At 28.8% G+C, this 27,533-nt stretch overlaps 1 protein-coding gene across 1 annotated transcript in view; it reads right to left on the bottom strand.

Moving 5' to 3' along the window:
* Positions 1-25,918, bottom strand: part of ATP6AP2 (ATPase H(+)-transporting accessory protein 2) — a 47,229-nt gene extending 21,311 nt beyond the window's left edge. The window contains exons 1-5 of the mRNA XM_075364708.1: positions 25,766-25,918; positions 20,439-20,566; positions 12,303-12,542; positions 6,567-6,698; positions 5,724-5,909 (exon numbers count right to left, since the gene is read on the bottom strand). Coding sequence (XP_075220823.1) covers positions 5,724-5,909; positions 6,567-6,698; positions 12,303-12,542; positions 20,439-20,566; positions 25,766-25,910 — 831 coding nt within the window. The 5' untranslated portion in view covers positions 25,911-25,918. The remainder of the gene's footprint in view (positions 1-5,723; positions 5,910-6,566; positions 6,699-12,302; positions 12,543-20,438; positions 20,567-25,765) is intronic.
* Positions 25,919-27,533: the final 1,615 nt, after the last annotated feature.

Genomic DNA, 27,533 nt, shown 5'->3' with positions numbered 1-27,533 from the left:
CACATTCATATTACATCCTTTTTTCATGAAACTCTGCAACATTGTTTTAACCACGGTTTTGTACTTTGTACATTTGTTGTTGCCCAAAATTTCTTTAAACGAAAGTCCTTTTTTCCACTGGATTCATTGTACTTTCAAACAAATTGTCTTTCATTAAATGTCTGATCTGCGGTCCCACAAAGATCCCTTCTTTAGGTTTCTCAAAAGATATTTTTGGAAATTTTGTTGCCAAGTACTGAAAGCAGTCACCATCTTTAAGAAGGGCTTTAGTGAACCATTTCATTAATCAGAGTCCGATGTGCACAGGAGTTAATAGTGTATCTTGCTTGGTTGAACAAGTGGTACATTTATGTTCTGTGAACTGAGTTGGAAGGTTTTTCTTTTGGGCCAGTCTGTTAACTTCCAATGCTTTTCTTTGGCTCAGCTATCCCATTCACAAATGAAACACTGCATTTTTGTGTAAAAGCCCCACAAACTGTCCAACAATGTTTTTCATGGTTCATCTATTTCATCACAGCTTTGAGATTTTCATACGTCTCCTTCAGATGTACTGAATGTGCAATGTGTATTGAGCCAAACAAATTTCCATTATGTAAAAGTACACCTTTGAGGCTACGTTTTGACGAGTCTATAAATAACCTCCACTGACTTGGATTATAAGTGACGAGAATTTCAATAAACCCCAATATCACAACAAAAAACCAGTTTTCTTCTTTAAAGAATTTTATTAATGCCTTCTCTCCGTTCCTATACCAAAAGAATGAAAATTTGGGTAGTAGAAGATTTTTTCCTTTCAGTCTTGACCCAAGCAATTGGGTGGCATCTTATGTCAGATTCAAGTCACGAGTTAAATATTGAAGTTCATTTTGACTGAATAATTTTGGTGCAGAATCTTCTTCCGGCTTGTAATCATCAGCATTATTGCATTCATTTTCTGAGCTGCTCTCCTGTGGTACATCTTGAAGATTGGGAGGTGGAACTGGGATAGGGAGAGATTCACTATGCATAACTGGTCATCAAGCCGAAGGAATGTTTGGATATTGTATATCCTTCCTACTTTTTACATTATGACCTTGAATGTTAACCATACAGAAATAACAACCGTTATGGTTTTATGGCTCTCTCCAAACCATTGGGATTGCAAACGGCATTGATTTTTTCGCACCATTTTTCCACAGTCTCACTCCCTGAACACATGAACGGCACACCTTGTGCAGTGTCCAGCTTTTGTCTTCATCACCAAGCCTTATGCCGAAGAATGCATAATAGACATTTCTCACGAAACTATTAATGTCCTGTCTTCGCTTAGCAATTATGTTCCCTTTGTGGAATTCCCATTTAAATAATAAATGAGTTCACTTGATTTGCAAAAAACTATATGCGATGGAAAAAAAACTAATTACAGATCTGAAATCTGCACTAACAAATACTTTAGGAATGTGTAAAATTACAGAAACAAAGAAAATCATGTTGCATAATACTATCAATTAATTGGTGCCCTTAAGAAGTAGTGAAAGAGCTATTGCCTGCTTTCAGAAATCAATCCTTAATAATCACAGATACCCCACTAGCAGAGTCAATAAATTTTTAACCTTGAAAATTGTTAGAATGGGTTTGGAAAAATATGTAGAATAAAAGTGTGGCTAAGCGTACATGAATGATTAACTATTTAATTTAACAAAGGAAAAAGTTTTAGTGTTTTGCTGATAGCAGCTTTATTTTTAATCACAAGAAAAAATAAAAAGCACCAATAGGTAACTGAGGAATTTTCACATTAAACAACTTCTTAGGTACTCTTTTGTATGAGCAAAACTAAGGGCCGCTAGTGAATTTTACAATAACACCAAAACTGCAGTACAGCTTCTCACATATATAACATAACTCAAGGGTGTGCAACAAATAAACTTCCATAACTCTGTCTCTGTTAGATAATTAAAATTTCTGAAAGGTATGGATTCATAAGACCACAGCTATAAATAAATCAAAGTTTTCAAGTATTTTTAATTTCTGATTGCCCATTAATCCAGATCTACCGGGAAAAATTCCAAGGTGTTGATAAAATCCTATAACAATGAACAAATTGCAAAAAATAAAAAATCAATTAGCAATCTATTCTTGAGCTTATTACCTATTCATTCCAAAAGTTATATCTCTATATTTTATGTGTTTATTTATTATTAAAATCTGAAAATGGTGAAAGCGTTTTTGGTACCTTGGCTAACGCTCAAAACCAATAAGTATTAATTCTGTTTTTTCAAATATATAAATATTTTAACTGTTATTTGTAAGGTAAAACATGAACTTTAAGATGGCAGGGATAGTTTCCAAATCTTTCATTTTTCCATGAGTTTTAGTATACTTCATAAATACATGAAAATGATGCTATAAACAAACTGTTATAAAAAATTAATGAAAACAGATATTTTTATGCAATTTTGTACACTTATAGAAAAATAAGTCATTTATCAATTTTAGATTTATTGATTTTGCAAAACTTTGCGAATTTTTTGCTGCTGTTTGTGGAAGAAAGTGGTTTTTTGGAAAAAAAATCTAGTTTTCAGCAATATTTTGATTATTTTTAATCTTATTAAATAATAAATACCACCAGTAGAAAACTAAGACAATTTTGCATAAAAAAACTTCCAAACACTTTTTTCTTTGAGCAAAATTAAGAAATTATGGGTAGATTATTAATTCATCCATTTAGTCTTACTGTATATTAGAAGGTACCTAGTTTCCAAGCTACTCTACATCATAGTACGATTTCAGTGCTTATTGTAAAATTTACTACCATCCTTAGTTTTGCTCGTAGAAAAATGTACCAGAGGTTTTTCATGCAAAATTTCCTTAGTAATCTATTGGTGCTTTTTATTTTTATATGTGATCAAAAATAAAGCTGCTATTGGCAAAGAACTAAACATTTTTCCTTAATTTGTTAATAAACAGATAAAGTAGTTATTTGCTAATGTCTGCTAGGGCACACTTTCATTCTATATACTTTACTGAACCCATTCCAATAATTTATTTGTTATAGTGAATTTTTTCAAGGTTAACCTTTTGCCGAGAGCATGGATACAGGTTACATATCTAGGCGTGGTATTTCTGCATCCATGACTGTAGCACTGCGATCTTATAAAGATTTTTAAGTTTTTTTAAAATTATATTTAATAATTAACTTTTTTTGCGAAACATTTCTAGATCTTTATTAAAACTTTTTACATATTCAATCAATACATGGCAATTTAAGAAATTATTTTTTTTTACATTTTCACTTGGTTCTTTTGAGGTATAAAAATAAAGGGATAATATATTATTCTTTTCTATTAAGTTACTGAAAGCAATTTTAAAATTTATTCGATATCCACCCTGGTTCCTTCATATCCGAATGCTCACAAGCATTACAAACAGCTTTTGTATTGCTATGCTCTTTGCAGGCAAATCATTTACATGAGTCGCACTTTAAAGGAGTATATTTCTTTTTCTTTCTACCACAAATTGTACAACGACCATGTTTCCCTCCACATTTACCTTCTAAATCTGACAATTTTTCCGCTTCCTCAGTTGAAGTTTTATGCACTTTCAAAAACACTTGTAGGTCTTGCAGTAAAGTTTGAATATTTACTCTTTTGAGATGTGGTTGCATCAGTTTCAATGACAAATATTTGAGGAATAATTTCCTTCTTAACGTTTTGTTTTTTGGGTTTGAGGTAAATAATATCTGGCATTGATTCTTACGATATTGAATAATACATAAAATAGTGCCATTAGTTTTTTTGGCAACACTGTAAGAGTTACATAATTTATCTACTGTATCAACACGCCCTTTAGAGGAGGAATGTAATATAATATGTGGCTTACCACTTTCACGCATGGTTTTCTATGTCATGCATTGTTAATAAAAGTAATACCCCTTTATTCCTTTTTGTGATATAGGAAACTAATGGCTTATTTTTCTGAAAACCAAAAATTGATGATCCAACTGGACATCGTTTGTTAGCTGTCATTTCAGGAGGAATCTCCCTTTTATAGATTTTTAAAGTTTCTATAGTCATTTTTTCTTTTAGTAATAATTCTGCTAGTGGGTAACTCATACACCAATTGTCAGTTGTTAAATTCTGATTAGTAACTTTTATATGTTTCTAAGGTCGGTGTTTATTAGATAATGCACATTCCTCTGGAGGTTGAATTCCACATTACACTTCAAATTTACTAGTGCAAAATGTTTTTGTCGGGTTAAATATCTTTAAACCATATTTGGCTGGTTTACTTGGAATGAACTGAACCCAACTGCATCTTCCTCTAAAAAGCTTGCGTTTTTATCTATTGTTACAAATTCACTATGAGAATAAAGTTTTTTTCTGAAAGCATCCAAAAATGTCCGATTGCTGCTAGTTTGTCAGTTTTTTGTCTCTCAAGTCTGGAATACTTTTCATCGAAACACACTGACCTAAATAAAAATACAAACCGCTTATAACTCATACATGCACATCATATTATGGTGATCATACTTCTACCACATCTGTATGGTTCAACTTTTTTACACCTAACAAAAGTAAAATTCCAATTAGGGCCAAAATTTCTGTTTTATCCATCTCTTTACAATCACGCTGTTGTGAGTACTTCATCTCTTTTCTTCTTATACAGGAATTCGTTTGAAGAACAACTTCTTGTAATATAAAATCATCCAGTATTGTTTGAAAAGCTTCCAATTCATCAGTAATTCCACGTGATTCTAATATATTCCCCAGAAAAACTTTTACTATGGTTTTTGCTGAAGTTTTTGATTTAGTTTTAGTAAAATCATTCTTATACCACTCTGTATTTCCATCTCGGGCCACCATAAATTTAGAATCATTATCGTCCTAGTCTGATAGCAAATCTTGTTCCGAAATTGTATTACTATTTTCACTGTTGATCACTTCTTCTTCATCACCATTCCATTCTGAATCAGAAAAGATTTGATAGTTTTCTTCATCAGAGCAATCAAATAATGCATAATCACTATCTTTCAAATAACCGCAGCTTGAAGCCATCTCCCTGACAAAATAAACAAACATAGAGAACAGCATTTGACCAAAATAAGCAGTATGTATGACACAAAGACAAGATATAAAATTAAAAGTTAAATAAAACAAAACAATAAGCTGAGTTATGATAATTCATCAAAGAAATGAGTAAAAATTATAGAACTAGTATTAAGAAATTATACTTACAATATCAGGTGCATGGAAGCAAATCAGATGTCAATTCTGCAATGCTATACTTAAAAATGTCTCTCACTCACTAAACATTCACAACACGGCTCTCAACATAATGCAATATTTCTTAAAGTTTAACTGTGTTATGTAGACAGGCAAATCAATGCATCCAACCAAACATTTTTTAGCAGCAAAACTTTCCAACCGGTAGTAAATTTGTGCCAATTCGGCCAGCAAAAGGTTAAGGCCTTTTTGAGTCTCTGTTGACTCAGCTACACCCATTTCAGTGGCACCTACAGTTTATCTACCTAATTTCTAAAGACTCATAAACTCAAGATCAAAGGTTTAATGATTTCTATGGGAAAAATCAGAGCAAAAAGATACTAGGCATCAGTTCACTTAAATGAATAAACAAAAACAGCACGGAAAATCTAAAACAAAGCACATTAAACATAATACTAAATATTAAATTAGTGTAAATTAACACTAAAAATTATTCAACCTTAAATAATTAAATGTACAAACCTTTGAATCATATGCCTTTTTAAATGCAGCAGTTAGTTTTTGTAAAGAAGCATTAATCAATTTTTTGGCCTCAAAAACAGGTTTGGATTTAGAACCATAACGGTCAATGAGAGGATGAAGTCCTGGAACTACTATCCAGTAGATATCAGGTATACCATCATTATTAACAACACCTTCTTTTTCAATCTGTAAATATAAACCATTGGATTTTTTAATTGTTTAAAATTACAGAATTTTCAGGAAACATTTTCAGAATCTAAAGAAACTATAGATACTACAAACTGTATTTATTCAGTTATCACAACCTACTTTCAATGAAAAAACCTTACTACAATCTTCAAAAATAAATAAAAATTAAACATTAATATTATTATAACCTCTGCATCTCTGTAGAGGAAACAAGAATGACTGATGACCTTTATGGAAAAATAAACAGCATCTTCAAGATACTATTAATTTACTTACCTCACAACTTAAACAGCAGTCAACATACAGCTGATTAGTAGCTTGCTAGTAAGCTCATCTCTTATTTGGTAAGTTAGTCAAAAAATGGTTTAATTATTTTGTCAGTCAGTTATAATAAGTTAGAAGAACTACAGAGGTTTGAAAGTAGAACATAAACATAGATAATGTCCATATCTGATTTTTATTTTTCACACAACATATTTCTCACTATTTTTTTTTCTAACCACTTTGTTCTTCATATCCACAGAAACTGTTTTAATATGTTTAATCAAATTAAAAAAAAACTTAAAAATTTAGGATTAAAAAAACTTCAGCTCAAAGTTTTTAATAAAACATTATAAAATAGAAAGGAAACATCCATAACATTAATATACCCACCTTTTTTGCAATAGCATTTAGAAGAGCATACTGTTCAATAAACTGTTTGTCATATGACACATCAGGATTTAAGTGTTTCAAAACTGACAAATCAACAGGTTCAACATCCAACTGTCCAAGGTGAATTTCAGACTGAAACAAAACAAAAATAATTTTAACATGGTCACACAATGTTTCAATACCTTGCTAGCAAAAATAAATATATTTAATTTAAGGTAATCCAGAAGTTTCTAGATAAAAATATTTTTCATAGTTTTTTTTTTATTTTTATTATGGCTACTATAAAATATGACCATCATACTAATGATATGAATCATATGGTGCACAGTCAGGCATACCTTGATGTACCCTGACACTTCCTGCATTAAATAAGAATAGTTTTTATGTTTCTCAGCCTTTTATTTTACATTTAGATAATGTTTTTAATTAACAATTTAGAATGTTAGCTTAAACTGAAGAAATCATTAATCGAATGTTATAAATGTCAAAAAAAGCTAATGACACATTTCTGGATAGATTTCATACGCACACAATAAATCCACCATTAAGATCTCATTTTATCCTACCATTAACAGTTTTACTAACTGATTTGAGCAGAATTTAATGCTAAACCTATATCAGTATTTAAATCTACAATTTTAAAATTTTGTTTTTCATTCAATAATTAAAAAAAAAATTAAATTAAACATAAATAAAATTATTACACATGTAATCAATACATTATACACATAATTAATTTTGAGATCAATTAATTATATATTAATCTCTAGAAGATAATCTGATAATACTGATCGTTAATTTGTCACTGATTTATCAACTAACTTGAGGAATTCCATATTAGCCTATGTATACCGCCTTTTTGGTTATTTCCTAACATACAAACGAACAACTCCTTCAAATGACATCTAATGAAAATGAAAATATTATTAACCACTTCAATAAAATACTACAAATTTATAAAATTTTGGTTTTGAAATTAGTATAATTATAACAAATTTAACAAATGTTCTTTTTAAAGATAATGTAGCCACTTTATTGCCCTTATTAAATTTTTTTAACTGCAACAAGAATAAAGAATTTTTAGGCTGGAAATTGAGTAGTATATTCACATTTATCCAAGTGACATATGTGTAATTATATACAAATTGCTTGAGAATATTAGAAAAAGATTATAACAAAGAAATCAACTAATAGTTATCAGTGACTACACTTTTTAAAAACAGGTTACATTAAAACTGTATCAAAGCAGGAAAAAAAAGAAAAGTTAATTAATGTTTGAATAAATAATTGAGAAGGTCTAATATGCTGTTTAAAAAAAAACCCTTAAATAATTTTTAATAGAATTTAATTTAACTTCAGTTGATATTTTATTTTAGCTTTCCCCTATAGCTGAAGTAGTGGAAAGCATCTTCAAAAAGAATAATTAAAACAATTTTTTATCAAAAGTGAACTTCTCAGAATTAAAAAAACAATTGTTATAATTTTTAGATGTAGGATCTGAAATTCATAGACATGTATGAATGTTAGATTCCCTTCAGCAAAAGGTGCATGGCACCCTCCAATAACTAAGGCTCCACCAGGCACATTCCTGGTAGACCGAACAGCACCAACATCGAAAGGCCGTCAGTGGAACAACTGAATAGGAATCGTGCCAGGAGAAAGACACAATTACCTTGCTAGTCGCCCAAGGATAGTCCAAGTAATGATATTTCAATTTGATCTGTAAGGACTAGAATACAATCCACACTATTTCTACGGTAACACCATTCCCTGTCATGCTTTTGAAGGCATGTGAGGAATGAAGTAGTTTTCTACTGACTTCTTCAGTGAGCTACATGTTGTGAAATCAGTACACAAAGTTCACTGAAAACTAAAATTCTACATATTCAGTTCTACAGGTGAAACCTATAAGACAGCCAAGTATAGAAAACAATATCAGTCTCAATAATGCAAAACAATAAATTAATATACCCCTTAATTACAGAAACAGTAACACTGTCACTACTATCGTGTAAATATATTGATAGGATAAAAAAGTAAACCATTAAAGATCTCATTCGCTATTTATTACTTATATACTTGTAAAGCAAATCCAAGAAATCAAAGAATCAAAGCAAGAGTAAAAAAAAAAAACTTTAATAAGAAATATTACTAAAATATCAATAACTGAATGTGGTATCCATTCCATGCACAGGCAAATAATGAATTTTAAATACGAAAATACACTTTTGTATTTCTTTGTCCTTTCAAGCTCAAAAAGATATCTTCCACCTACACATCAATATGCAATTTGCATCATTTGGGGTTCAATCAGTGAGTGTAATTTACAATCATTTTATGTTAAAGTTTGTTCTTCAAAATGGTAATTTTGAAAAATTTTTTCAGGACTTAGAATGTAAACTTAGAATAGAAAACCACTTTTTTCCAATGTCATTCAGATAAAGGTCAAATAATAAAATACATTTTTAAAGAATTTTTTTTTAAAGTATCTTTTATGAATTTTTACTTTCTGTTCAACATGTTCATTAATATGTTTTTACTGCCATTATACTGTTTTTATCTGAAAAACATATTGCAGAAATTTTCCACGGGTGCTTTAAACTTATTGCACTTTGTTTCTGCACAATCTATTTCATTTCCTAAGAAGGAGCTTCAGTATGTTTACTTCACAAGAAAAGACAAATCCTAAAACAGACCTGTAAGTAAACTTTTCAATCTTACCTTAGCATGGATGCTTAAATAACTACTGAAACTTTGTTATATTTAGTTCCATCTCAATCCCTTAAGAAATCAAGTGGTGCATTGAAGTCAAAATTAATAAACTTAATGATTACGATAATAAGTATAAGTATTTACGCTTAGGTATTCCGGTTTAAGAAATCTATTTACAACCCTATAGGTAGGAAAAAGTTCTTTCTCACAGTAACTACTCCTACTAACTAACGGGGTTAACAGATTTCATGTTTTGCAGTCCTTCTGGTCTAAGCATCACCTTCAACCATTACTTAATTTAACCCCCTTATGAGTTGCTCAACAAAATAACTTTTGCTTACTTTTCCTAACAACCACCTTGAGAATAACTGTGCAAAATTTTAACTTTTTTATTATTTTGAATGTAGGAGAATTAGAGATGAATGGATCAGTGAGATCTTTACAATCTGTAGGGATACATACCATTACCATCAAATGTAATACCTTGATTAAAAACAAGAAAAAACAAGTATACAAACTTTATTTCAAAAATAATTTTTTAAATGAATAAACTGTAATATAAAAATGACTAAATGATTTTTTTACTCCAACTTTTGGAACGGTAGTCATCAAAGTAATTCTTGAAAAGTTAAGACCAATAGAGAAATACAAGTAGTGTGTGGTATTTTAAGCTTACATGAAGTGATTGTATGGTTTATAACAGATATCTAAGAATCTACATGTTTTAATGGAAATTTTCTTTCCTTCACAATCTTTTTCAATGATGAAAATATGCACATACCATAATGCTGTTAAAATGTGATCCTACATTTACGAGACTCTTTCTATTCAATATGCATTATACTTTTTAACAGTTCAATTAATTTTTTGTTACATTTGTTGTAAGCTAGTTTAATCTGGTATTTTTCTAAGTATTTTTCTCTTTTTCTTATTTTAGTAAACTGGTGACTGGAAATAATTTTTACAGTTATATTTGATATATAATTATAAATAAAATTATATTTTACTAATACTTACCATCTAAAAATTAAAATATAATCCAAATATTTTCAAAAATTTTACATGTATTTTTTCTTTAGTTTTTTATAACAAATTTTTTCTATCATTCAATCCTAAATGAAATACTTATAATAAAATTATTAACTGTAGTTAAAAACTTTTAAAACTCTAAAACTATATAATATATATTCTTTACTAGAAATGAACAAATGAATCAGCCACATCAAAAGACACAAAGAGCTCAGAGCTTGGAATTTTCATCTATTTTTTATATTACATATTTATTTGACTTTTTCATACCTTGTATAAAATATTCTCAAATATCTTTTTTCTTTGCAAAACATCTATTTACTTTTTTTTGCCACCTTGAGAAGCAATAAAGTATATTACGTATTTTATTAATTTCTTAGTTTTTGGAAAATCAAAGAAAAACTAAATTAGAATTAAGTTTACATCTATCACAAATTGTTGATGTTGAGGATGAAATTATCCGTTTACTTCTCGATGAGTAGTCTGATGAAACTGAAGTAGACAAGCAAAGGAAAATTTTATTAAGAAATTATCAATGATGTTTCACTGAAAAACTAATGCTTTTTGTTTGCAACAAGAACTTCAGTTTTAATATTAGAGTGAGAAACTAGTGATTTTGGCAAATTATTTCTTTGCCAAGTAAATTTGAGGGCCCAAATTGCTGATTGAAAGGATTTCTTGGGGGCTTCTATACCATAAGGTAGACAGATTACACAAACACCAGCAAAAAATTTAGTTTATGTATTTAAAAAATTTAATTCTAGAGACCAGTGGTTTGGGTGTACAACTAGCTTTTCACCTGGCTGTGCAAATCCAGCAGTTAATCAACCTAATCTGAGACTTTTCATTCAAATCAAGGCCGCCTGGAAATCTTTTATAATATTAAAGAAATCCTGTGTTCAGGCAAAAATGTGGGCATTAATGAAGCAATGGCTCCATGGAAATGGTGAATTTCATTCTGTCTTTTATTTACAAATAAAAAGTATGGCATAAAATTATGTATGCTGACAAAATCTGATGACCTAATTTATCAGTTTTTCATTTATGCTGATTCAAGTGTTTACGTTGGTAGTTTAAAGGTGGTAACAGGACCATCAACGTGACAATGTGGAAGGATAAAATAACTTTTTTACTATCTCTCCAGAATTTTCAGGAGATATGGTTGAAACATCTGGACATCAAGATGATGCAAGAAAACTTTCAGTATAACAAAATATAAAAAGTGTATGGGAGGTAATGATAATGTAGATTAAAGTCTTTTCCATTATAGTTTACAATGAAATTTGTTTGGATTTCATTATTGATTGTCTTTGATTTGCCTCTGTGGATCCAATCAAAACCCCCTCCAAACTCTTAATTAGAAGCCATTTCTCATCATTCATACTAATTTTTCAAGGCCTATGAGGGCAAATAAAACAAAGGGAGGCGTAAACAAAATCACTGCCGGTAATGCTTCAAAGAGAAAAATTAAATATACAAGTATGTATTATCCCATATTACAGATTATTTTACTACTACCATGATAATTTAGGTTATTTTATTTTAGTTTATTTATTAGTTTTATAGTTTATTATAGTTTGTTATAAATTGCAAATAAACTAAACAGGGTACTATTTTTTTTTACTAATTTCCATAATTATTGAAATGAATTGCAACTCGCAACAATAATGCAGAAAAAAAATCAAATTCTACAAAACAAAAACCATAATTTTTTTTTATTTAGTAGTTCTCTTCAAGACAAGCATTTTTTTGCACAATATATACTACTATACATAACTGCCACTAGGTATAGGTTAGTTTTCATTAAAGGTCTGCATTTTTTTTCTGTTTTCTTTTAGGTTATAATGTTTAATAATAATAGTTCATAATTTATTATGGTACACATGTAAAAATATAATAAAATTTATATTGTTTCAATAAAGAAATAATGATGAAAAATTTCAAAAAGCAGCATATAAAAATTTTAAAATATATAAATATACAAAATGAACTTACAGCTATCTTCCCTTCATCTAAGCTAAAGTAATACACAGATTCATTTTCAGAATAAGGGAACCGCTCAGCAACTCTCCACTCAAGAGCAGACCACACATCATCAAGTGGTGAATCAGTATCAAGTGGAAACTTATGTCCTTGTGAAACATCCAATGATGAAAGTCCTGGTACTGATACTCCAACTATTCCATACGGATAATGAAATGGATCTTTCACTTTCATACCCCTCCAGTCACTTCCCTGCAATTACAAAACAAAAATTTAAAAAAAAAACTTTTTTCAAATGCTGACAATTTTTCATTGGCAACAAAGAACTGCCTCAGTGTATGACCAGACCCTCCCAGAGAATAGCACGACAGTCTATTAAAATCTCTCTGACTAATACTGTTTAATCTACCAATTGTACTGACAAACCTGCGGGTTACAAATCACACAAAAAAGTTGGATAATTTTTTCTATAAATAACTACTTTAAATGGATATTGGATAAAAAACTGACATGCACCAGCATTTGCGTAGGTATCAGATATTTCAGATTCCCAACTTCAAATAATTTAAACTACTAGTTTTGTTTGTATATACATGTGCACATACAATTTTTCACAAATTCAAGAAATCAACTTCCCAAACAAACAAATTTTAAGAAATTAAACCAAAATTTTAATTTAAGAAAAATGGCTAAGGTCATTTATCTTCTGCCTTAAATAGGCTAATATCCTCTAACTTAAATATTTCTTTACAAAATTACAAAGATTCTATCAAAACCACTAAAAAAACAAATTCATTGTAGAAGTGTTAGTGAATCTCCTTACTTCACAAACATTTTGATTATGAAATCAAAAAAATTGGTGAATAATACAAACCTCCAAAAAAACACATAAGTGTGAAGGTAGCCTTCAAAAAACAATTGTTTGTCCTGAATCCAAAAAAAATAATATTTTTAAAATCAAAAAAGTTCACTCACCATGGGGGCTGCTGCTTCAGTTACAAAATAACAAATAGCAAAATAATGTTACTCTAAATGGATGTTGCTCATAATGACTGAGTAGCTCGCTAATTTTTTTTTATGTTCTTTCTAAACCAGTTTGTTGTTATATTTTAAAACAGCCCTATGGCAAGTAAACCTTTGTAATTTTAAAAACATCAACTTTTTTTTAAATCAGAAAAAAACAATTGTGGTTTGAAGGACACATTCACACTGTAAATGTTTTTGGGGGTTAGTATTATTCACCATTTTTTTGGATTTCATAATGTTCTTGTCATAAAGAGATTCGCTAACATTTTTACAATGAAACTGTATTTTTGGTGGTTGTGATATCAGTTAATTTGGTTGTAGTATCTTTCATCACTATTGTCATGATGTATATGATGGCATAAAATAAATAGAAGACAAATGGACTTTATTAGATTGTAGTTGGTTTTCCTGACAAAATACTTATTTCATATATGTATACTCTATTTGCTAATTTTTATTATTTATTATTTACTAATAATCAATATTATGTGTATTATTTTCCATTTAACTGTTAATTTTCTTATAGACCAGCCAATCATAACTCAGCTATAATTATTGTGTTTACCAAAAAAATATTTTGACATTTTTATTTTTATTAATAATTATTCATTAATTCTAATTTAATTACATTTATTAATTTAATATTAAATATATTTAATTAACATATTAATTTATAATATTACATAAAGAGGAAGAGGGTTTTTGTTTATTCAGGATAAAAAAAAACTACTCTATCAATTGCAACCAAATTTTTGACGTATTTCTTAGCATAACTGAGAAGGATTTTAGATAAATTTCATCTTGAAAAAAAAAATACATATATATAAAACACTAGTGGAGATTTGCCAGTTGAAGCACAAACTTTAATGAATTGTGAACAGCTATTACTGTGTGAACTGGGTTTGAATTGAATGATTATGAATATCTAAAAACCAATTTCTAGATTATTTTAAATTTCGAGTTTCAAGGGTTAAAATGGTTTTTTGAATTTTTTTTAAGCCCCATTACTTTCTTATTTTCTCAGTAACAAATTAAGAAATAAATCTGATTTTTGGTGAGTGTAATCTTTACACCAATAAACCAATTTATACATTTTTTGAAAATCAACCTTGAAAGGGGATAAAAAAGGTAAAAAACTTTGAACAATGATTGTAAATTTTCCCAACCCCACCTATAGTAAACAAGATATTTAGTAGATTTGGGCTTGCAAGTACTCTTCAGATAAATATTTAAAAACGATTTTTGGGTTTTTTATTTCGATTTTTTAAGGGGTGTGAATGTATATGGTGCTGTGACTAAACCAACACAGCCACTGCCACCTTTTACTATATGTGTGAGTGGCTGCATCTGCTTTTGGTTAATTGACTAAAAAACATAATAAAAAGACTGACCAATACAGGAAACACAAGAAAGCATATAGTGCAGGCAAAGCTGTGACGGGGATCTAGTTAATATATCATTTTTATGAATCTGTAGTTTAGCATCCTAGCAGTATATAATAATTATTATCAATAATAAATAAATAAAATAAAAATATCACTTACTGCTTATTCTTTTTAAAAATTCACATTAGCGTTGCTTCATTAATGTATTATAACATTTAAAAAAATGGTGAGATTGTTACATGATAATTTGAAGAAAAATTTACCACCAATAATACACACTGCTATCTATTGGAGGAATTTATAATTATATGAATTCTACTGTTTGCTGAATCCATTCATCATATTCAAAATTTATTTGCTCATTAAACTTGAAAATGAATGTTTATTGTATTCTATGTGGATAGCATATTTTGATCTTTGTTTATTACACATGATTTTGTTAAATGTTTTTCCCAACTGTAACTAAATAACATTCATGAATTTAGCGTACTACCAACAACAAAAAGCTTCAAAATCCTGAACATTTATACCTGTTTCTTAAGTTGTGATTTTTAACACTGCTCTAACACCAATTTTTTCCTTTTTTATCCCTTAAACAAATATAATTTTAGATAAATCATTTGTATCAAGTATAAATCATTTATACGAATGAATCGTTCAAAAAGTATAAATTGTTCATGCACAGCTGCCCGGACACCACCATTAGTTTGGTCTGCTCTATGCCAATAGCAGCTAAAATAAAAATGTGAGGACATACAACAAACCCTTGCACCATCCTTTTTTATAGAATGAAATACTTGTAGATGCTTCTTAATTCTTTTTTTGTTTAATTATCTATTTGTCATACATATATAGAATTTATTATAATCCTTATTACCATAATTAAATTCTACACTCACCTAGTTCATCATAAATATTTTTATCTGATTCATTATTATTAATTTTAGAAGCTACTTTATAAAAGTTAGTGAGATGTTATTTGAAGAAGTAGAATATATTATTATCATCATTTCAGTTGGCATTGAGTATTTTGTCAAAGTTTTGTGGATACTGAAGTTTAGGTTTCTAAGTTTTTAGTTTTAATTATTTACTTTTTGTTTTTGTTGATGTATTTTTAGAATTTTGTACAGACTGATTGTACGGAATCCTATGAAAGTTGACTTTTGGTATTAGTTTTCTAAGTTCCACTTACTGTGTTCGGTGGTAATTTTTGTTGTTATTTGAGATTATTAATACTATGTTATAGGTAAAAAACTTTTATTACCATTAAAAATAGAAAATGTTTCTTCACTGTTGTACTTGTATATTTATTTATTTATTAAATTATTAATTATGTTTTTCTTGATTCCATTTTTAAATGCTACATGTTTAATTAAATTTAATTCCATTTTTAATATTACATTATAATCAAAGTATTGTAAAGCTCTGTTATATTATTATACGTGAAAAGTTTCTGAGGGAATGGATGAATGGAGAGGTTCTTTAAAGTTGCTATTGGTAACATTGGTTTCCAGTATATACTAACAATTTTAATTTTCCTTTATCCTTTTTAATATTTATGTCAAGAAAATTTATAATATTATTATTTTCACTTTCTGCAGTATGCGTTATATTTTTATGGAATCATTAAGTTTATTAAGAATTATTGTGTGTTCCAAATTTATTTTATTAAATATTACAAAAATATCATTTACATATCTAATCGAAAATTTTTGTTTGAATTTGTCTAATATTAAATAGCTTCTTCCATGTCTTTTGTAAAAATATTTCTGATAGAGGATCCCTTCTTCTTTTAAGTAAAATTCATTGCGTACAATAATTATGGTTTAGGATGAGTTCCAATAATGGTATTTCATTTATAACAGAAACGTTTATTTTACTTTTATGTAATAATTTTTTTCCAATATTTAAAATTCCTTTTACTGGAATTTTTGTATACATATTGCTTATATCATGTGAAACTAACATGTCACTCTTCTAAAGCACTTATGTGAATTTCTTAGAAAGACTAAGTGATATTTTTATTTTATCTATTATTGATAACATACTTAATTTTATATTATTTTTTTTATATTTAATTATACTTAATTTAATTTTTTTATCATATTCTGACATTTATCAGTTTACAATAAACTTACATTTATATATATATATATATATATATATAAATATATATATAATCTATATATTTATATATATATAAATGTAAGTTTATTAAAAAATGTTCACATAATAACCTTTACATATATCCTAGTATTTTCTGAACACTAATAATAACTTGTGCCAGCTGATGAAAAAATAGAGATTTCAATTTTTCTTTATGAGAAAAAGGTAAAACATGAGATTGCAGCTTGCACCATCTGACTAAATATAGATGAAACATAATTTATTTTTTTGTAAAGCCAACATAAGTTTGCTTGCTGTCAAGAGAAGAATAAAAATAGCAGATTCATTTTGCATGATGAGAAATATTAAAACCATACAAAACATATTTAATAAATACATAATAGTGAAAATAGTGTTTCTATAAAGAAAAATGGACAACGAAGCAGTATTACCGGTTATCATGCTAGTGTACATTTTTTAGAGGATGAAAAGTCGAGTCTTGACTTTTCATAAGAAGCTATACCACAACTGTGAATAACACCAGTTTGTTGTTTTCTTGTTTTAAGTTAATGGACTATGTTCAAAACAAATGCTTTATCATTTGTGGCTTCTAGGAAGATTTTTAACAACCAGAATTTATTACACTTTCAATAATAAGAATAAATATAAAGTAAAAATTTTCTTTGCATTTTAATACAAATAAAAGCTGACAAAAGTTAAAAATGCACAAATTCTATTTAAAAGGAAATCATGAACACAACTCTACTAGTTTGAGTGTTCTAGATGATTGCAGTACGTTAAAACTTAGTCTCGAGAGGTAACAATGATAAAAATATGAAATGTGTTTCAGAATGTTTGTGCTGCTATACTCAATGTGATATAACAGGAATGGTGTTCTGAAATGTTGAATGAGTGAATTATTAAATTTTTACTCTGTAGTTGATTTGCATATGACAACTTTAGGAAAGTATGCGATATGGAAAATGCTACATAGAATCCATACTTAACAGCAATATTTGAAATTAGTCTTCTACAATACATTCAAATTTAACTACAAATATATATTACAATAAACCTAGTGACATATTCTATCACATTGCATACTGTTGCAGTACAGCTTACCAGTATACCAATCAACTCTATATCCTTTGTTTTGTTTATGAGTGCACCATCAACTCCTTATTAATACTACACATGTGATCACAGATAATATTGATATATGATCCCATAATATTAAACATAACATACTAAAGAAAATAAGCATAAAAAATTCCCTTTAATAAATTTTGGATTTTAAGAGCTTTTAAGTAAAACTCAGAAGCTCATTATTTCAAAACTAGCACATCAGGTTTCACATTTTCATTTTAATATTATTTTCTACTGAGCTAACACATTATTACAAAAAAACTCAATACTATTATTGTCTAGAAGGATAATTGCAAATAAATAAACTGGTTTTGTTAATTACTTACATTTTTGTATCATTTAGAGAAAAGATTCTTATATGTGCTCAAATCAAGTAGAAAGTAGAACAAAGCTACATCCAATGATAAATAATGTTTACGTATAGGGTCTTTCATTATCAGTGCAAAAGGTATACATAATATCCAACAAATTTGGTTTTTTTTATTTTTAAGTTTATAACATTACATTATGTTTAATCATTCATATGGGCTCCATGACTTTGCCTGACATAACGAATCTATCAACAAAATTTTTACATAACTTTTGCACAAATCAGCTTGAATTCCACTTATAATGCAGTGCTTTAAACTCATCAATTGTTAGTGAATTGTTGGTGTAGGCTTATGATTTAACATAACTCCAGGGAACTAAGGGAGTAAAATTACATGATCTAAGTGGCCAACTGACATTACCGTTTTATGAAATTATCAAATCGCCAAATTTTTAACGTAATAACTGAATTGTTTCAGCACTGTGGCATATTGCACCATCCTATTGAAATCACATCTCATTCAAATCAAATAAAATATCACGATGCCACCAGCCCATAATCCATAACAAACAATGATTTTTTTTTGGATGTTATGATCACTGTTGAATCAATTGTGGATTGGAATCATTCCAAGTAAGGCAAATTTGCTTGTTTACAAAGGCATCAAGCCAAAAATCAACTTCGTCTGAAAAGATGATTTTTTTATGAAAATCCGGACACAGTTTAAACTGCTCTAGAGTCCAATCAGCAAACAGTCTAGCAAAGAATGGTCCCGTGGCTTTAATTCTTAAGTTAGTTGAATCTTATATGGGTGAAGACCAAGTTCTTGATGTAAAATTCACCATGTTGTTATTGAAAAGAGGCCCGATTCTTGTGAATAGTGTAAAAGAATAAATTTTGATTTTCACAAATATTTGCACTTACTGCAGCAATATTCTTTTGACTCCTTGCGTTCCTTTAGTGAAATGGTATTTCAACATTAAGTAGAGAAAATTCTCTCCAAATTTTTTTAACCAAATGATGAATTGTGCTATCATGCAAGCCATAAATATCATAAAGTGTATTATACTTTGCTATAACCGATTCCATATTTTGATAATAAATTTTTATGATTTGTCAAAGTAGTTGAGACATGTAGCATTCCGTGATTATTCATCATAAACTACTGAAAACAAAATGCTTGAATAGATTTTTTAAATGATCAATATCGCCACCTCAATTTGTCAATTTTTTGCACTCAATTTGAAAGACCCTTTACATTAGCATAAAACACAGCTCTTCTGCATTTATTTTCTCTTTGCCAGAAAAAAAATTAATGTTTTTTTTACAAATTGTTAATTACACTAATTTAGTTTTTAACTGCCATAAAATGTTTACAAGTAAGATTGATTTCTCAATCTGTAATATTTTAATAACAAAAAATTTCTTCTAAGAAATAATTTACTTCATAGTTTTTCTTAAACCTTGTTTTAGAATATAGGATTTTATTATAAATCTTCTTACAGTATTTGTAAGAATGAATACTCAAGTACACAAAATATTAAATCTTAATTCTCTTATTGCTGTATACTAATGAAAGAAACTCTTATACCATAATTAAATTAAAACACACACACACGTAGTGAGGGGGGATAACTATATTATTTAGTATATTAATTAATTAAATATAGTTTGCATTAATAAGCAATACAAATAATGAGAACCAACTGACTGCTTTCAAATTTTCAGGATACATTCATGTTATCCAAGGGAAGATTTTACACCATACATCAATGCCCTAGCCCCCTTAGAGGTTAAAATATTAAAGATATTCATTAAAGAAAAATATAATTAATCCCTTTACTTCATTATTATATTTCTGTCATATAGCAACAGAAATATAATGAGTAATTCTTTTTTATTTAATGTATATCTGTAAAATATGTAATATTCAAATAACCATAAGGATAATGAATGTATTGGTGGGGCATCTGGCCAGAGGGCAGAGCCCCCTGGGTAGATGGTCAGCAAGTTAAGTTAGCCTGCCTAGTGTGTATATATATATATATATATATTACATGTAAATGATAAATACACAAGATATGTAAGTGTTAAACTACAGATCTGTTAAAATTTTTTATTTAATTTTAAAATATTCAAATATTTTAATAGAAGTATAACAAAATTTGACATTACCTCCTGAACAGAAAATCCCATAGCTGCTGTAAGTACATCCTTGACAAGACTCAACGGCAACTGTTGCTGACCATGAAATGATATTGATGATGGTGCCTGGAGAAATACAATTTCACCTTCCCCATATGCTAAAATAAATATAATCCAAATATAACAAAAAAAAAAAAATTAAAATTGCCCTAAAGCAGCAAATTAATAAGTAAATCTATCATTTAGCTTTAATGTTACATCATAAATGGTGGGTGTCTTGCAGTCCCACCATTGGTCTACTGGTGAAAGCAAATAATCATATCCTGTAACAGAATCTAGTAGCTGATTTATTTATGAGTTGCATAAAGATATTAAGTGAAGAAGTCAATTAGGTGAAAACAAAAATTGTTGTGGATAAAATGTTATTAACAAGTAACATCTTCACCATAAAAAAGTATTACTAGTACAGGGCCAAAAAGAATGAAATGTGAATTACAGTAAAATAATGTAGTTAACACATTTCAAAAGTTTGAACCTATTTTATAACAGAATGGAAATCTATACAACTTGAAATAGTCATTCCCTAAAACACTATATATTGGTAGTGCAATACAATTTTAACCAAATTTATTTATTTTTTTTAAATTCTCCAACTATAAAAATCAGAATATGTTCATTTAATTCATCACCAACCACAGCAAAGAAAAAAAATGATAACCAGCAAAAGACAATGTCATTCAAGGATTTGATCTTATCTTTATAATTTCTGAATTTCTTAATATATCACTTCAATAACGAAAATTTTTAAATTAAGAAAATGATCAGCTACATGATAATATATTATGTGTCCTGATGCATTTCAAAAACAACACAAGAATTGCTCTAAAGTGAAGCTTAAAAATTAGTTTTTATTTCCAAGTTTTAAGTCTAATAACTCGAAAAGGACTGAAATAGGCAAAATAAAATTCTCTAAGCTTATGTACTACATGTAGTAAAATGAATAAAAACAAAAGAAACCTAATACCTTCCTTTATTAAAGAAATTAACTTCAAAATAATATTTTTAGAAAATGTATGCTTTTGAACTGAATAATAAGTGTGAATTTATTAGTCTTGAATCTTACAGAAGCATTTGAATTTAAGCAGGAGGTACTTGAATCCATGAATCAATATTCTTTTGTTTTAAAATTTCAATGACATTGTGTTCTGGAACAGTCTGCTTCCAGCAGACTCGAATAGGCAATAGATATAGTATATCTTGGCTAAAGCTGTATGATCATAGTAGAGTAGTAATGTGCATGTTTTAACATATCTGTTGCGTATCAATTATTTTAAAAATGAGGACTTTAAAACATTAGAAGAATGAATGACAACCTGTATTTATAGGAAGTGGGGATGACAACCATTTAATATTTCATAAGTTAATAATTTACAAGCCACAACAAAATCTGCAAGTTTCAAAAGAAATTAGGTTTTCAAGATTTTTTGTAGATCCACCATTAAAGCAAATGGCTATGAGTTACTTTGCAGAACTGTTTAAAACAGAACAATTATACTCACACCTTTGTTTACAGAACTGTTTTTAATCATAAGCAGAAATAAAGATGTACTCCTCTTTATGAATAATGAAATTGAGCAACTGGATCTACAGATTCTACATTTCCAAAATGATATTTTTATTATTAACATTTTTAAGATTTTATCTAACTCATTTAGTTAAAATAAAAGCGATGACAACTTTACAACTAACTTAGCAACTCTTAAAAGCAAAGATGCCAACCTTGGAGCAAGCACTGACATTGATTTCAACAGAGGCACAACTACCGATCTCGCAACAACATTTTACTTAGTTATTTGGCAACACAACAGGGGCAATGTGTTTGTTGTTTTCGTGTGTGAAGTAACTTGTCTACACGTTTTTTATCATTTTATGTCTATTCAGTGTTTGTTTCATCGTTTAGCAATGGGCAAAAGAAAATGGGTGTTTAATGTTTACCTGCAACAGGAATACAAATTTTTGAAATTGTGTAATGAGAGTAATAATGAACTTGTTTAATGCACACTTTGTACCGGAGAATTTTCTGTTGCACATAAAAGAAAGGGTGATACTGAAGACCAGTGAAAACAGTTAAACATAGGGGTGCTATTAATGCTACTGCTTCAGCTAACATAAGAAACTTTTTTAAAGCCAAAGATGGGAATAACAATAACAGTGATCTGGAGTGTGCTGCTAAAGAAGCTACATTTTCATACCATACTGTTAGACACGAACTAAGTTTCAAAACATCAGAATGCACATCAAAACTGGTTAAAAAGTTATATGACCCAAAATTCATGTCTAGTGAAAAATACAACTGAATAAATAAAGTTTAATGTTTCCAGTAAACTGTTAAGACTTTTAAGTAATTTCAAAAATATGTCCTTGGTTGGACCCAAAAAAATATGTTAAGTGTAACTTTACTGCTTATCTTGGATATTACAGATTTGGAACCAACAAGCAATGAGCAAGTGAAAAAACTGCAATGTTCAATTACATTATTTCAATAACAAGAGACACTGTTAATAAAACTGAGAAATCAAGGTTAAGGACTTGCAAAAGAAAAAAAATTTACCAGAAAGTCCAGTTTCAGAAGTTATTCCTTCACATGCTGATTAAATGAATATAATATTAGAGTTCTAGAAGGCAAATGCTTGAATGACATTCAACCTAACAGTGTTGAAGAAATTAGGCAGATTCTGATAAGTTTCCAATCTAATCTAAAATCTAGCCTGTACTAAAGACATGGTAAGAAAAAAAAATTCTGTATGTGTGTCACAAAGGTGTATTTCTGGTTTTACTTAAGAAAGGAAGGATGATGTGTCGCTGTAATTATTTAAAATATTGCTTTCGGTATTTCTTTATATTTCATGTTATCAAAGTATCATAGGTTTTTTTTAATACTGCAAGGTATTGACTGTGTATCGTTTCAATAAATACACTATAGATATATATTTATTTTTTCTTCCTCCTTTTCACATAGTTGTTGAGTTGTAATTGCATCAATTGCTTAATACTGCTACTTGCCAACAACTCACTTTGATATTGTTATTTATAATTTGTGTGGTTTTTATAGCTGTGCTCACAAATAAAGTTCAAATTCAAAACTGATTTTTTTGGACACCAGTCCCTTTCCTTTATACCAGATAACATTTTGGATTATTGCAAAACGAATGTACTATAGCAAAATTAGCTCGCACCTGGCAGTGCTTGCAAAAATCTAATTTTGGCTTTCTACTATGTCACCCTTGAAAACGTACCCAAAAACCCAGCTTTTTGCCTCTTCCTCTGGATCCTTTGAACCAATTAACTAGAAAATCAATAGTGTTATATTTCTATTAGGTTTACATCATCCTACCAAGTTTCGTCAAAACTGGTTAAATATTGCGTCCAGTAGAACAAAAGAAAACTGAATATATGCCCAATAACCCTCTTATTTGTCCAACTCTGGTTCCTGTGAACCAATTTTCTTGAAAATCAATAGGGCTCTATTCCCAATAGTTTTAAATCCCCTCACTAAGTTTCATCAAAATCTGTTAGATGAAACATATTTGCATCCAGTAGAGAGGGCAATAAAATCTTATATGTATATAAACATTGCAGAATCATGTTCAGGAGACTCCAAAACATAATAAAAAGTTGGTCCCTATCCCTGCAACATCACTTTAGAAAATTTGACCAGTTGGAGTCACTATTTCTACAAATTCTTGGGAAATCCACTAAAAAGACATTACCTATAAATAAAATCAAATTAGACATAATAAAGATATTCTATAATTACTAGCTGATAGTTTTAATCGCTTCATGTTGATAACTCGACATCATTCTACTTAACTGTTAAGCAGTTTATTGAGATTAGCTTGAACATAAAATGGAGTAAATTCTGAGAACACAGTAACTGCTAAAAATTTACAAAGAGCTGAGAATATTTTAAGGTAATATGAAAAGCATACAACTAGATATTCTAAAAATGATTGTAAATAAAATCTAACCCCCTTATCAATACTGCTTTACAATGCTTATCAATATAATAATATACCTATCAATAATAGAGCATTAATTTGTATTTTTCATATTTAAACAATGTTTCCTTTTTCTATTCTAATTATGTCATTATGAGCGTTTATAAAATTGCATTAACACCTAACTTCAGCACTTAGAATAGGACTTTAATGAAAAAGGCTTAAAAAAAGTGTTATTTGTAATTTCAGTAACCAGTGTACTTGCAAAAAGCATAATTTTTATTAATAATAAAGGATTTCAACCAAATCCCTTTTAACTAGTAATATTAAATTGAAATTTCTAATCAATGGATATAATCTCCCTTCAAATTTTACAGCTTGCTTGTCTTTAAATACATTTTACTATATTTATAAATGCTCAAAATTAGTTACACCTACATATACACACAAAATCAACATGAATTTGAAAAAATAACATCCATAAGGCCACATACTGCATAAATACAATAATTTATTATACGAGGAACAACATTAATTTATTAAACTACATATATATACATATTCATGCTTCAGCTTACTCAAATATTAGTTTCTATAAAAAAAAGTGATTTCTTTGATGCACAATTGAATATGCACATGCAAAGCTAGTCATTGCTATGCACAAGTACCTGAACATTTGAATGTGTAAACAGCTAGAGCTGATTCTAAAACATTCAATAAACTTGTTTCATAAATACATAAATTAAGTAGACATTATTTTCAACAAACAAGCTAGTATTTTCAGCCAGCTTGAAAGATCAAAGAAATCTCACTCCAAACCGGGGCGATGTAAAGTTTTTAACACGTAATTGGGAAAACTAAAGAAGAACCCGAAATAAATTTCCCGAAGCAGAGAACTTACCACTCACTTTGAGGAAAAAAATAAATATTAAAGATAAATTATTTTTTAAAGATTACTTTACAACCCAGTGGATACGAATACACTTTAGGCTGAGTATTTACTGAAACCGTTTTTATTAACGCCACATTCCTGTAAAGTGGAATTTTGAAACCGATAATAAACTTGCAAATGTTTCTCAAAAAACAAAAATATAAAAATCACGTTTCACGGCCAAGGATTAAAAAAATATAAATTCAAATAATCTGACATTAAAAAAAAGAATAACTCAGAAAAATCGAAGATACAAAACTAAATAAATCACATAATTAAGCATGCATAATTTACAACACAAAAACAATTGGAATGGGTGTAACCTTTACAACCATTAAACAAAACAATATAAGAAACTAATCATTAATACTTTTGCGTTGAATGGCAAAAATCACCGTAAATTAAAATAAATAAAAGGATTAACAAACCTGATATTAATAAAGATGAAAAGAATAAAACGTAAGGAAGCATTTTGTTTAAAAAAACACTAGCACAAATCTTACCCACCCAACGAGCGTCCACAAGATCAATCAGCTGATCAATAATCATGTGACTGTCCAACCATCCAGCCATCGGGATAAGGAAATATTTTGGCTCAAAAAGAAAGTTATGAGATGTAAATCTTTCTCAACTAAAAACAGGATTAAAAATTAGAATTTAAATATTTCTTTGCGAAAAACGTTATATATAGATTCATGAGAATCAAGAAAAAATTTCTTCGTAGAAATATTTCTTTTATATTAATTCTTTAAATATTTTTGTTAATAGTTTTTGTTTTAAATATTTGATTGCAACATTATCATGTTATTCAAATCCCTGATAGAATAAACGCATTTTGGCTATGAATTGCGTATTCAGTTGAGATTTCAACTTCATGCGATGCATACATTTGCTTCCTTGTACGAAGTAAAGGAAGTATTGTGATGGTGAAAAATTTCGGTTATCAGATTTCAACGGAAATATCCATTTTGACCATCCTTGAATCCCTTTTGACTAGTTTCGGCGTAACGTCTATACGTACGTATGTATCTCGCATTACTTAAAAACAATTAGCCGTAGGATGTTGGAATTTTGGATTTAGGACTATTGTAACATCCAGTTGTGCACCTACCTCCGTTTTCATTGCAATCGACTGCACCAAAAGTGTCCAAAAAAGACCAAACTCCAAAAAAAATTGTATTTGGACTTTTTCTTAACTGCAGTAATAAGCCCTCATTGAGAGCTTTTCAACGATATACCATAAGTGATACTATCCTAATTAATACATTAGAAACTTTTATCAGTAATTTCCGAAAAGAATATGAAAAAACTGATAAAGAGGCAACTGATTTATTATCAGGGCTATCATTTATTGTGAAATGAACAAACTCGCAGATTATGAAAGAGAAACGTGGTTTTTGATGAAAACAAAGAAGTCAGACATGAATTCACAATTAGAGAAAATTTAAAGTCAATTCATTTTATGTCATATGTGATAACAATAACGCACAACTATCTCAAAGAGCTCAAAATTATGAAGTTGTTCTAGTGCCTTTTCGTATATTTGTTGATTGGAAATTGTTAACAGATTAATGAAAGCGTTAAAAAAGTTGAAGATATATACATAGTAATGGAAAAAATCTTGAACCAGTCGTTCCTTCGATTCGATTCTTTATACTGAACGAAGAATCGAGAACAGGTTTGCAGAGAACCGATCTCTTTACGATTCTTAACAATAAATTGGAAAGGCGCAGGAAACCAAATCTTTCTCAATTACGATTCGATTCGATTCATAGTAATCTTTCTTATGCGTACTTTGTAGTGGGTGATCCTCCTACCATACCAAATTCTAGCTTGCGTTTGTTTTCTTAATATCCATACGTGACTCATAACTTATTACATCACCATCACTATTTTTATTGAACATTCAGCAAATCTATTACTTATGATTATAAAATATTTTCATTAATTGTGCTATTTAACTGAGTCAATCTTAAACAATTAAATTTTATCTGAAAGCTCCATAAAACATTTTTTTGTTTTATCACCAACTACAGCGAAATGAGAGCCAAATATATAAATATTTTTTAATTTCTACTCATTCAATGTATTTATTTCTTTTTTTTCTTTTTAACCTCCGGAAGCACCGTCAGGAATTACTTACGAGAGAGAATAAGGGTGATATCTATGAGTGTAAATGAAGTATAGTCTTGTACA

The sequence above is a fragment of the Lycorma delicatula genome, chromosome 1, assembly GCF_047948215.1.
Source record: "Lycorma delicatula isolate Av1 chromosome 1, ASM4794821v1, whole genome shotgun sequence".
Lineage (NCBI taxonomy): Eukaryota > Metazoa > Arthropoda > Insecta > Hemiptera > Fulgoridae > Lycorma > Lycorma delicatula.
This window is presented reverse-complemented; position numbering and strand designations above follow the sequence as displayed.